Here is a 14,052-nt window from a genome sequence, read left to right as displayed (position 1 = left end):
GAGTCCTGCATCCAAACACATTTGTAGAATGGTGTCACGTTCCTCTGTTGTCTACCGTGTGTTCTGAGTCTCACCCATCACGTTTATGTCATGTTTCCGTGTGGTCTGCTCCGTGTTTTCCGTTTCACCCGTCACCGATCTGTTCCATGTCACGTTTTCGCTGTTGTCCGCCCTGAGTCTCACTGTCCGTGTAAAAAAACTACATTTCCCACTATCCCCGGCACTCATCTCTGCCAGCACTCATCATTGTTCTCACCTGTGTCTCGTTTAGTCTTTATTGTGTCCTTGTGTATTTAAACCCTGTTGTTTTCCTTTTCCCTTGTCGTTCGATGTATGGTTATATTTCGTGTATGTTGAGATGTTGTTCTTGTTCGCTCGAGGTTCCCTTTTTTCGTTGTGGATGTTTTACTGTTTGTTCTACCCGCTGTGTGTTCTTTGTATTTGAGTTAGTTTTTCCCCTTGTGGACTTTTCTTTGTGTTTTGCTTATTTGTTATTCTTTTAATAAACCGCATTTGGATCCTTATCACCCGTCTGCCTTCTCCTGCTTCCCGTACTCATAACAAATGGAGAGTATCATCTGCACAGGACAATGCATTGGTTCCTCACCCCAGGAGGAACATCAGCAAAAAGTCTTTATTTAAAGGCAAACAGCCGCCTCATTGAGGGGGCCTTGCCTGTTCTATGGTGCCTAGCACCGGTTGTGACAACCTTACTGTGTCAGAACTTTACAGCTGAGAGGAGGTCAAGGAAGTGCCATCTTTCGTTTGTATCCTGGCCGCTGAGATTGTTTCCTCACCAGCACTGGTGTGCACTCTACAGAAAGGAAGGGGATTTGCGATTTCAGCAATTTGTTTGGCTAGACCCTGCCCAGAGGAAGAGTGCAAGCAAACTGGCTGAGCTTTCCTGCCTGGGCAGGATGTGCCTGTAGGTCAGCAATTATTTCTAAGCCTATTGAAAATTCTTGGTGAAAGAATCAGTCTTATCACAGAAGAGGCCCTGCTGACATATAGGGGCATCAAGCAGGACGGCCTTGTCCATGTTGCTCAGATCTTACAACTGATGCTATATCTGGTGCTCAGCAGGCATCAGACTACCCATAGATCTGCCGATGGCCTGGGCAGTGATCATGGTAGCCCAGAGCACTAAATCTATTACACGACACAGCTCTTGGAAGGACGTGCGGTCTGGACCATTCTTGTCCAATTCCTTCAGCAAATCTGCCTGGTAGGCCTGCAACAGTGCTATGGTGTACAGAGCCATACAAGCCTGATCCTTTGAAATGTAGGCCTTATCCAACAACGTGGATGTGCCTACATATCTTGGATGGATGCACTGGATTAGATTTCCATGGAGGGGCAAAGACGCGCCCCTACTGCCTCTTTGGCTATGGGAAGCTGTGTACAGCCTCTAAGCTCTGTGCGATCCAGAGATGTGGAGGCCACTGCACTGGAGACATAAGTTCTCGGCGAGTATGGCAAGAGCCATGTCTTCACCTGTTGGTTGTGCAGCTCAGGAAAGACCAGCCCCGGGAAACATAATGCTTGATAATGCTGGCTCAGTCACTCATCCAGTCGAGAATGTTTGGGCACACCAGGCATGGGCCACTCAAGTTGTAGTCTCTCGAACACCCAACCTAGAACCTCGACCAATTCAGGCTCTGAAGCAGATATAGCATTATTTTCCACCGAAATACAAACACCCTGCTAATCAGCTGATTGTGACCAGGTCTCAGCATCAGAGGCCTCCGGCATCTTGCTAATTATCCTCGTCAACACATGTGATTGAACCATGCGCATCGATTGTTTGTTGCGGTGATCACTGGCAATCCGAACGAGTGAAGAGGCTTTATATGGAGTGGCAGAGGTGCACAAGGCTCAGGCCAGTTACAAATTCACCTCATAACATCCATACTCTAAATCCCATCCTTGCACACCTCCTTCATATAGTATATATATATATATATAAGCAATATCACACGAGCAAGAGTGCTATATGGCCCTAAATCGGCACTGCTGTGATTACCTATGGCACTTGGCCTGCGGCCTTGTCGCACTCTTGCTTGTGTGATATATACAGCGTTGGGAGGGTTACTTTTGAACTGTATTCCACTACAGATTACAGAATACATGCTGTACATTTTGAATGTATTCTGTTAGATTACTCAAGGTCAGTAATGTTTTCTAAATACTTTGGATTACTTCTTCAGCACTGGTAGATTTTTTCACATGTTTTGACTATAAAAACTCCAGTACAGTAAGACAAAATACACATGTTAAAAATACATTCTCTGAAAAATAAAATATCTTATACAGTGTTGTTTCTAAAACAAGTTTTAAGGATATTTAGAGATTTTACAGGGAAAACCATACAAAAATTATTATCAAGAACATGATTTTTGCCCTATTATCAAAGGTCTTACTAGCACTTTAGCTTAGTGTAAAGCTGACAATTTACACAAGGTTTATTACCATTTCTTTTGCTCCAAACTTACTTCAAACTTACTTCTCTGTCTGCTCGTATAAAAGTGTCACATCATAAGAAAGTGTTTCACCGCTGTTCAAATGTACTTTTGATCGCATCTTTTATATGTATAAATGTTTTCCATCTGAAATTTTAAATGAAACATATGACAATAAAATGCAAAGTAATCTCTTTAGTAATCAAAATACTTTTTGAATGTAACTGTATTCTAATTACTAATTACTATCTATCTATCTATCTATCTATCTACACACACACACACACACACACACACACACACACACACACACACACACACACACACACACACACACACACACACACACACACACACACACACTGCCATTCAAATCTTTCTAATCACTATGATATTTTTGATCCTTATCTTCACCAAGGATGCTTTAATGTGAGCAAAAATACTAACAAAAAGATTAGTGATGTTGAAAATTATTCTTAATGTTTGAAATAACTGTTTTAAAGTTGTATTTGTTTTGAAATTCTAATTTGACCCATAATGGCAAAGGTCATTTTCAGCAGTCATTACTCCAGTCCATATTTGGCATTTTAGGAAGATATCAAAAGAGAAAGCCACATATGAAAGTTTGAGGTTTTGAGCTGTTGTTAGAAAAGTTTGATCGTACATGAAAACTGTCCTTTTACCAATTACATCTTTGTAAAGTGCTGCAGAAATCATGGGATGAAATTACCTGAATCTTAATAAATTGACAGCTAGAATGCCTAAGGTATCATTGCTGCAAGTGGACGATTCTTTTATAAACAGAAAGTTTATTTTAACAGAAATAGTCATTTGTAACATTATGTCTTTACTGTAATTCTTGATCAATTTAAAGCATCCTAGGTCAATAAAATTATAATTTCCTTTCAAAAAGAGTTGTGTGAAGAAGTTGGTTTTCACAAGATATTTTCGCAGCGTGCACTGTACTTATTATTTACAAACGTGCGCGCGCCCATTAGGCGCGCAGGCTGTGATCACGCGACCGTGACGCAACCACACTTCCGCTCATGCGTTTTCGCGGAACATCGGCAAAAAACATGGCGATGACAATGAGCCAAAGCGACGTTGAATTGCAACAGAAAGAAGAGGGAGAGGAGGACGATCAGTCTATATCCAGATCTGACAGGTGAGTGAATCAGGAGCCGATTGTGTCAAGCTAATGTGTTGTACATTAAGGATGTTGATAGTTTCAATATAGCCTACAGGACAGCTATTTGCATCGAGTGGTGTATTTTTTGGTGAATTTTTGGACTGGTAAAGATAGAAACATGTGCTTGTCTTTCTGGATCTGATAGCGTGACAGTTATGCTGTATGTATGTATGTATGTATGTATGTATGTATGTATGTATGTATGTATGTATGTATGTATGTATGGACGGACAATGTGCCTATTCAAATAAAAAGAGAATGCACAGTATTTTTCTTTAAGACAGTTTGCAGAATTAAAATGTTAAAACTGCTTCTTTCACATTAATTTAAAATGCTCATAGTTTGTAATGCGCACTTTTGTTGGCAATAGTCACATAATAAAATACATAACAAAATAAAGCCACATAATCCGGCTGTGTTTGCATTATCAAAGCATTGCCCATGAGCCAAAGCAAACATCCTGGGGCTTGCATTCTTCTCAACGCAGCATTTTCAGTACAACAATAGTGTTACTTTCATATTGATGCAATACAGTCCACTATTACAACCAATGAGTGTCCAGTATCTTTCCATATGATGAGAGCCTTACTCAAATGAGGCTCTATGTTTGGCTGAGCAGATGTGTGGTTTCCTGGACAGGATCTGAAGGAAGGTCTCTAGTCCCTCTTCCACACTTACAGAAATGATCATGTGAGCAGCTCATTCTGAGGGGTTCATAAATACAGATTCTCTCAAGCTCTCTGTGAAACAGTACTACATTTATTTGCTCAGGTCAGATGGGGCAGTTCATGATTTTAAAGGCATGTCTGATGGCAATATGGACACTCTTAGTCTGAAAGTGTAAACCTTTATATAACATAGAATACAAAGGTTTACATTGCGCAGAATAGCCTTAAAGGGATAAAAATAAAAATCTCTCATCATTTACTCATCCTCATGCTATCGCAGATGTGTGAGACTTTCTTCTGCTCAAAACAAACAAAGATTTTAAGAAGAATATCTCCGCTCTGTAGGTCCATAAAATGCAAGTAAATAGTGGCCAGAAAGTTGAAGGTCTAAAAAGCACATAAAGGCAACATAAAAGTAATCCATAAGACTCCAGTGATTCAGTCCATGTCTTCAGAAGAAATATGATAGGTGTTGGTAGGAAACAGATGAATATTTAATTAATATTTATTTTTTAACTATAAATTGTCCTCTGTGGCCAGAAGGTGGCGATATGCACAAAGAATGTGAATCGCAAAAAATAAAAGAAGAATGTGAAAGTTGAAGGTTTATAGTAAAAAAGGATTTAGATATTGATCTATTTCTCACCCACACCTATCATATTGCTTCTGAAGATATGGATTTAACCACTGGAGTCGTATGTATTCATTTTATGCTGCCTTTATTTGCTTTTTGGATCTTCAAAGTTTTTACCACCATTCACTTAAATTGTATGGACCTACAGAGCTGAGATATTCTTCTAAAAATCTTTGTTTGTGTACATCTGGGATGGCATGAGTGTGAGTAAATGATGAAAGAATTTTCCTTTTTGCGTGAACTATCCCTTTCAAGGTGAAGTTTGTAACTTCTGTCTCCGCAAATTAAACTGGGAGAAAGTAATTGGCATGGAAAAAATTACACATCAACTTTAATGTTTAGCTTGTTCCACATTGTATGTGGCCCGCATGTTTATAATTTTTGTCCTTACAATTTTGTGAAAGTGGCGAGGATTCTCTCGATGGCCTCACAACACATAGATGCCCTCTTACACCTTCATTGTCGCCTCGGAAACGGACCATCAGCCAGAGCAAAACAGAGCCACCGCTTCTGAGAACAAACAAGAGAACAATCTACACCGCAGGGCGTCCACCCTGGTACAATGTTACCGGGACCACCTTTAAAGAAGCCTTTGTCATAGGTAGGACAGTTAAACATGCATTTACTGCTTTTGATCACTTCAAATCCTCTTTCTTATTATTGGTTTAGTAATTTGTCTTATGTAGTCTAATTTTAGGCTAGGATAAGGTACGTTAAAGATGACATTCATAACATATTTTACTTACAAAATGTGATGTGTTTCTGAGTGAAACTGAGTATTCCACTGGAGATAATGTACAGTATGTTGAGATTTGATTGGATGATGGATGTTATTCACTTTCATTGCATGGAAAAAGATGCAATGAAAGTGAATGGTGGCTGATATTAACATACATGCTGCCTAACATTTCCTTTTTGTGTTCCACTGGAAAAAGAAAGTCATACAAGTTTGGAACAAAATTATGGTGAGAAGAATTACAATTTTTGAGTGAGGTGACCCTTTAAGGAATTGTTCTGTTAAGAAGAATACTGCTTTTCCAGGTTGAAAGTTACAGTAATATTAAGTATCTTAAAATATAGGAAATCTTTTCATAAAACTTCCTCAGAAGACATTAGTGTTTCAGGCCAGAAGGTTTACACTTTTGTTTCAGCCCTGAGAAACAGACGAGCACACCGAGGGCTGGGATTTTTTGTCATTAGTAAACAATCCATTACTTGTGAAGAGCCTGTTGTACAGGTTACAATTTCACACTTGGATGTGCTCCAGTCAATTACTTAAGGAAAAAAAGGGTCTGGTGTGGCTGTCATTGCCTGCTCGCTTGGTCAGGAAAATACGAATAAATCCACCCAAGTGGAATGATCTCTTAACCGAGGTCAAAGAAACTGGGAGAAGAGAGAGGACATAAGAATACGAAAGCAGCTTTTAGTGACTTAAGTCCATAGAACAACAAAAGGCTTTTTGGTATTCCCGCCTGTTGTGTATCTCTGTTTTATGTCTTTTGTAGTGCTTCCTTTATGGCCCTTTATTCTGGACATGCATCTGAAACGTTAGTATCTAAAAATGACTAGGTAGTTGTGAAAACCTCTTTTATTGGCTGGTGAGCTGGTGAGTATAATCGAATATACTGACCTAGCAATGCACTGCTGAATGAATCAAAACCCTTTTTTCTGGAAACCTTAAAGGGATAGTTCACCCTTTTTGTTTGGATCAACATGAGGGTGAGTAAATTAAAAATGTTTATGTTTTTGGGTGAAGTATCCATTTAAAAAATACTAATTCATGTTTGCTGGATTGGTGTCAGTTTTTTTTTTTTGGAAATGCTCCACCACAAGATAAGGTGTAGTTAGATCCTGTTTTTTAGTGTGCTAATGAGACATGCCCAGGCCAGTCAACATTTAAAATGTGTGCCAAATCAGACAAGGCATATCAGACCAGTTATCCGGCAATTGCGAGTCGTCTTTCCTACTTCTCGGATCACTGTGTGATCTATACAAGTAAGCAAATAAAATAATTAAAAAACTCAAATCAATGTCCTTTTTGAAGTTTTTTTTTTATTTTGTATGTAGTCTTGTAATAAGCTGGATAGTGAGTGGTCAGATGGTAATTTCTTTACTAGGTAAACTCCATCACAAACCAGAGGTGGAGTTTAGCTTTTTTTTTTTTCTTCACATCATTACATAATTTCAATGTGAATCAATATTTTAAGTAAAAAAATTTTTTGGGATTGTTGCCATGTAATAAGTGCCATAATGTACAGTCACTATGTTGTTATCACAAATAAACCCCTTCAGAGTGACGCAAGATCCTGGACACCCTGTCGGATTTATTTAGCAAGAACAACCAGCTGACTGTACATTATCCCTTACATTTGATGTTGCAGTCTCTTTTTTTGTTTCCTTTGGTTGCAACTGATCAAGCTGAAACTTGTTGGGATGTTTGATGTGTGTCTTACAGGTCTTTGTGGAGGAAGTGCCTCTGGAAAAACCACTGTGGCCAATAAGATCATAGAGGCTCTAGATGTTCCATGGGTAGTTCTGCTCTCTATGGACTCTTTCTACAAGGTACTTTCTAAGTTAAAGAAGACACTTTGTGTCCTTTTAAAATGGAGAAATTCTTCATTGCGGCAAATCCAACAATATGTTTTATCAGTGGTGTCAATGCTTCTGGTAGCATTTGCATTCTGCTGTGCCATAAAAAGGCTCCAATTGGAACTTCTCCATTTATTGAACCCACTGAAGCATTGATATAATTTTCTCTTGCCTCTGAGTGCCTTTAAAGTCTAGTCATCAATCCTAATTTGACTTAATGACATATCCTCCAGTTAATTAGTGGTTTAATCAAGTGATTAAATCAGTCAGGCTGTTCTCCTCTGTGGAACTCGAGCCTCATCATCCTCGGATTTGCAAGACATTACCGAAACAAATGAAGGCATCTACTTCACCCTTGGTTAACAGTGGCTACCCATGTCCAACCATAGCATGTTAGTACTAATATTGGAACCTCTGGTCAAAACCGCAATATATGCAGGAGGCTTGGCACCGTCATTTGGCAATTAGCACACCTACTTCAGATATGTGTTGCTCATGTGGAAAATGCAGGGTGAATTTGGCCCACAAAATTACAGAACATCTTTTCCGGACTGTTCAATCCATAAAAAAAAAAAGAACAAAAATCCCATTAAGAAGTGAGGAAACCATCTCTCAACATGTCCTAACCACCATAAAAAAAAAAGTATACAAATCAAGTCCTTGGTTTGGTTGCTTTATTTTTTCTCCCTAATTTGGAATGCCCAATTCCCAATGCACTGTAAGTCCTTGTGGTGGCGTAGTGACTCGCCTCAATATGGGTGGCGGAGTACAAATCTCAGATGCCTCCGTGTCTGAGACTGTCAATCCGCACATCTTATCACGTGGCTTGTTGAGCGTGTTAACGCGGAGATGTAGTGCATGTGGAGGCTTCACGCTATTCTCCGCGGCATCAACACACAACTCGTCACGTGCCCCACAGAGAGCGAATCACATTATAGCGACCACAAGGAGGTTACCCAATGTGACTCTACCTTCCCTAGCAACCGGGCCAATTTGGTTGCTTAGGAGACCTGGCTGGAGTCACCCAGCATGCCCTGGGATTCGAACTCACGAACTTCAGGGGTTGATGGCTTATTTTAACTTGCTCTTTTCTTGTTTTCTGGCAGGTTTTAAGTAAAGAGGAGCAAGAGTTGGCGGCCAAGAATGAGTACAATTTTGATCATCCTGATGCCTTTGATTTTGAGCTGCTGGTAACTGTGCTGAGAAAACTGAAAAAGGGCAAAAGCATCAAAGTGCCAGTTTATGACTTTACTGCCCACAACCGTCGCAAAGAGTGGGTAAGCATGTGTGTGACTGTGATTGTATGGATGAGCCAATGTGGATTTACGATTAATGCATTGTTTTTCTTTAAATGCGATGGTACTGCAATTCCATTAGCATCTCTGCATCAAGACCTAATATACATTCTAGCGATGACTGAACTATGTCTATGATGCCTTTATTTCCATTTTTATAAAATGGGCTATTCCACAGTGTGGCAGAAATACATTTACACTACATGAACAACATTTGATATCATAGAGAGATTGCAGACTGTTTTTACTGCAAATTAAAATGGTTCCACTGTCTAAGCCAAGATATTGTAAGATCTCACTGAGACCCATCTTACTATGCATTTCACCTATATGCAGTACTGTGCAAAAGTCTTGGACACATAAGATCCTTTACAAAACCATGTGTCTTAAGATGGTTATTTATATTTTCAGCTTTAGTGTGTCAATAGGAAATACACATTTTAGACTCCCAAACATTTCTTTTGCAAATAGAAATAGAATAGTAAAACAGGGAGCCCTGCAACAGATGCATGGTCCCAACAGAGCTCCCCACTGAATATTGAGTCAGTCTGGGATTACAAGAAGAGACAGAAGCAACATCCAAAATAGATAGAAGAACTGTGGCGAATTCTGTAAGAAGCTTGGAACATCCTATCTGCCAACAACCAAGAAAAACTGTGTCCAGATTTAACTAGGAGAATTGGTGCTGTTTTGAAGGCAAAGGTGGTCACACCAAATCTTGATTTAGCTTTTTTTATGTTTACTCTACTTTGTATGATGTTAATTGATAAATGAAAACCATTAACAAACAATTGCCATTATTTTTGAAGACACTAAGCAACATTTTTCCTAAGTGCCAAAAACCTTTGCTAGTCATTAGTGAAAATTCTTCCATTTTGCATTTTCTAATTTTATAAAACAATTTATTACAAATGAGCGGTTGACGATGGATGGAATTTATTACAAATTATTATCAGCAATCAAGTAATTATCAACCGTTTGTGTAACAAGAAATGAAAAATGTACATTTATTTTCAGAATTTCAGTGTCTTTGTTATGACCCCCATTTGCTTTAATGACGGCATGCTCTCAAGCTAACATGAAATATGTGCAAAACTTGCACATATTTCAGTCTTGTGTTCGTCATTGTAAGCATTGAAATCTGACCTTTTATATGGAGTTAAATGGTCAATATCACAAATTTGCTTGCATTTAATTAGTGACCTAGAAATGGTGTAGAATCTGAAATATTTATTATGCATTTTGCATTGAAACGTTTCTTTTTCATACATTTTTCAAAATCTAAAAACGTTCAATGTGATCTCAGACTTAACCCATGTATTGTGTTCATTATTTGCCTATATGCACTTTGACACAATAATTAATCTTCCACAGTCGTCCATTAAAATAATTCATAACCAAAAACTCATTCTGATTTTGTCAACTGGATACAATGTTAAGAGTTGTGTTTATATCCTGTACAGCAATCAGCAATTTCATGCATGAAAGTAAGGAAATAAAGCGATTGTAGTGAACCGGGGCACTGAGGTTAATTCAAAAGTATATATATGATTGTTTGGGGATTTTGCCACTTTCATTATCTCCCTCCAAGTTAAGGGTCATGCATGAGTTTAACGTGTCAGTTTGTATTGGGGTCGTAATGTTAATGAGTATTCATCATAAACTGAGATCTCAGACTTTGTGGTGTATAGAGGCCACATGTGCTGATCAATACCAAGACTGAGTGGCCATTGACAAGCGGCATCACGGTTGTGGGTTTGTCTTAATGGGATCATGACACCATCAGGGTTTCCCCATTCTGAAGCAGGGGAGCATGGAGGAAATGCATCACTACATCACATAAACTGCCTTAGTGCATTAACATAATATTTGAAAATGAAATCATGGTGGTAGTTCTAAAGAAACCTAAACCTTAAAGCTGCTCTCAGAAATGTTTTTTGATTAGCTACAACACCGTCAGATTGGTCTTTGTTGTTTGCAGAGCCTAGATCTTTCACAGACACAAGTGTGATTTCTCAGGACACCTATTCATATTTTGTATGTATATAATGTATAATACAGTATTATGTATATACAGTACAGTGCAAAAGTCTTAGTCACAAAAGATGTTTCACAAAAACATTTGTCTTAAGATGGTAATTTATATTTTTAGCTTTAGTGTCAATAGGAAATATACATTTTAGACTCCAATATTCCTTTTGCGAATAGAATAGAATAGAATTAAAGAACAGGGAGCCCTGAAACAACCAAGACAAACTGTATCAAGGTGTACCTAGGAGAGTTGGTGCTATTTTGAAGGCAAAGGTGATCTCAACAAATATTGATGTAGCTTTTCTTATGTTTACAGGACTTTGTATGATGTTATTTGATAAGTAAAAACTATTTATGGCATTATATTTGAAGACATCCTTACTATGCAAACATTTTTCACAATTGCCTAAGACCTTTGCACAGTACTGTGTGTATATATAAAGTTTTCAAAAATATATAAACTAGAGGATGCTAGTTATTTATCATGTAATTGAAAAAGTTGCAGTCTATGCAATTTTTATCTTTTTGTGTTTCTCTGCGCAGAAAACCGTCTATGGTGCCAATGTTGTGATATTTGAGGGAATTTTAGCTTTTGCCAACAAGGAGCTTTTAAAGGTAAGCCTCATATTAATCTTTCCACACTGGGCATTAGACAAATTCAAGTCTTACCAATCGGCATTAACTGTGGATCTGATGTCACAAAGAGATAAAAAAAAATAGTAGAAAGCTTCATAGCCTGAAATATAAATGTGCGTCATGGGAGTCGTAAAGCAGAGAGAGAAAAATGGAAGTGAAGTAAAAGACAAGGTCAAATTAAAGATAGCTGTGTAATGAAAGGACGAGACGATAGGGCGTTAAAGTCCAAGGGGTCAGTGATAAATGCAGAGTGACAATAAAAAGAGAGGTGCAGTCTGCTAAACTCTTGCTCTACAAAAAGACATGGTAAAAGAGAGGAAGAACGATGGATGGAAACATGGGAAGAATGTGAGATGAAAAGTATACAGATCCTTAAAAAGTCTTAATGTCTTAAATTCAGTGTTCCAAAATGTAAGGTCATAAAAAGTCTTAAATGATGCAACAAAAGTCTTAATTATCACTTAAAGATGTCTTAAATTTGGGGGCAGAAAGATAGGAATCACGATATGATCTAATGTGATAAACTTTAAAGGAGACCTTTTTACAAGATGTAATATAAGTTTCAGGTGTCCCCAGAATATGTCTGAAGTTTCAGCTCAAAATACCTCACGGATATGATATTATACCAGGTTGTAAATGCCTCTTTTTGGGTGGAATCAAAAACACACTGTTTTTGTATGTGTCTCTTTAAATGCAAATGAGCTGCTGCTCCCCGCCCCCTTTCCAGAAGAGGGCTGTGCCTTCACAGCTGGTGCTTGGATACTACAGCAACAACAAATCAGAACCAATATGACTGACAGCGTAAATACCCGATTTCAGCCATATATGTATGAATGTGTATATATATATATCTGGTCTCCATGAATACAATCAGAGACAATGTAACTTTAGCTGTATTAGCCATGCAATCAGCTAACAAGCACTTTCGGAAAGGCGAGTTGCAAACATTCACATAATGTAAAGTGTGATACTTACATCTTCAGGATATAAAGCTGGAACATGAACAGTTGGTACTGATCCATGCTTGAGAATCAAATATTTTGAAAATTCTGCTTTATATTGACACTCATTCACAAACCATTTCAGAGTGAAATGATTTGCACAAACATACAGACATTTTTGTATATTTCGGGGCACATTTCCTTCCAAAACAAAACTTGTCCACTGCGTCTTCAGTGGCTCTGATGCTGGGAGCACATGAAGAATCTTATGTTCATTTTTACAGCCAACAACAGAACACTTATGACATTATTCTTCTCACTGTATCCGCTCCAGCATGGAAAAAAAATGGCAGACTGTTTGTAGATCACTCAGGGGAGGATCTATGATAATAGGGTGGAGTCCGTCACCTGTCGTAGGCGAGGCCTGGTATTTCTTATATAGAAATATAAGAATGAAGAGTGGGTGGAGTTTTAACATTGTAGGGTGGTTGTGCACACACTGGCGACTCGCATTCATGTACAAACCCCATGTTTGCATAATAGGTCCCCTTTAAAAGAATACGATCAAATTAAATAAATGCATGCGCTGCTTCATTCAAAGTGAAAATAATTTAGCCATATCGGAAAAGTATGACAAGCTATCACTAATGATCAACTGTTGATGATGATGATGATGATAGTGAAATATGACAATGTTTACTTTTTAATTGTTTATATTGTAATATGTTGTAGATTATTGTAGGAGTGCACATTTTATTTCCCTTGTCTGTTTGAATGAGCAGCTAGAAGCAATGAAGCGCATAGATTTCAAAATAAGAGACCCCGGCGAATTTTGGCCTTTAAAGTTCCGTGCTATGAGTCGAATCTTTTTATTTATTTATTTTTCTTGGTTATTGGTATATGTGTTGCAACATAAACTATATCTGGAATTGAATTCAATTTGGACTCTTGTAGTCTCTGTCTGGCCCTCCCATCACAGGAAGGAAAGACTAAGAACATTTAATGTAGGATACCAATTTAAAAACTATTTTCAGATCAATTGCCTTTCAACACATAGTCATATGAGCAAAATCCAATACTGGTCGACCTCTTATTTGTATTTATTTATATAATGGTACATAAACTAAATTTAATGTGCCAGACGGGCTGGTTTGAGTATTTCTGTAACTGCTGATCTCCTGGGATTTTCACACACAACAGTCTCTAGAATTTACTCCGAATGGTGCCAGTAACAAAAAACATCCAGTGAGCTGCAGTTCTGTGTATGGAAATGCCTTGTTGATAAGAGAGAGGTCAACAGAGAATGGCCAGATTGGTTCGAACTAACAAAGTCTACGGTAACTCAGATAACCGCTCTGTACAATTGTGGTGAGAAGTATAACATCTCAGAATGCTATTATGAGATGCGGGTTGGTGCAGTTTTGGTGGCATCAGGGGGACCTACGCAATATTAGGCAGGTGGTATAAATGCTGTGGCTGATCGGTGTGTGTGTGTGTGTGTGTGTGTGTGTGTGTGTGTGTGTGTGTGTGTGTGTGTGTGTGTGTGTGTGTGTGTGTGTGTGTGTGTGTGTGTGTGTATTTATCACTTTGTGAGGACCAAATGTCCCCAT

At 38.3% G+C, this 14,052-nt stretch overlaps 1 protein-coding gene across 2 annotated transcripts in view; it reads left to right on the top strand.

Moving 5' to 3' along the window:
• Window positions 1–3,433: 3,433 nt before the first annotated feature.
• The window catches only part of si:ch211-243j20.2 (uridine-cytidine kinase-like 1), a 31,857-nt gene continuing 21,238 nt past the window's right edge, over window positions 3,434–14,052 (top strand). Inside the window, exons 1-5 of one of the 2 annotated variants that reach the window (XM_052096145.1) lie at window positions 3,434–3,624; window positions 5,355–5,551; window positions 7,406–7,512; window positions 8,646–8,816; window positions 11,409–11,480. In XM_052096145.1, coding sequence (XP_051952105.1) covers window positions 3,506–3,624; window positions 5,355–5,551; window positions 7,406–7,512; window positions 8,646–8,816; window positions 11,409–11,480 — 666 coding nt within the window. In that variant the 5' untranslated portion in view covers window positions 3,434–3,505. The remainder of the gene's footprint in view (window positions 3,625–5,354; window positions 5,552–7,405; window positions 7,513–8,645; window positions 8,817–11,408; window positions 11,481–14,052) is intronic. The other variant, XM_052096146.1, reaches the window with a different exon arrangement.

Source organism: Xyrauchen texanus, chromosome 28 (assembly GCF_025860055.1).
Source record: "Xyrauchen texanus isolate HMW12.3.18 chromosome 28, RBS_HiC_50CHRs, whole genome shotgun sequence".
Lineage (NCBI taxonomy): Eukaryota > Metazoa > Chordata > Actinopteri > Cypriniformes > Catostomidae > Xyrauchen > Xyrauchen texanus.
This window is presented reverse-complemented; position numbering and strand designations above follow the sequence as displayed.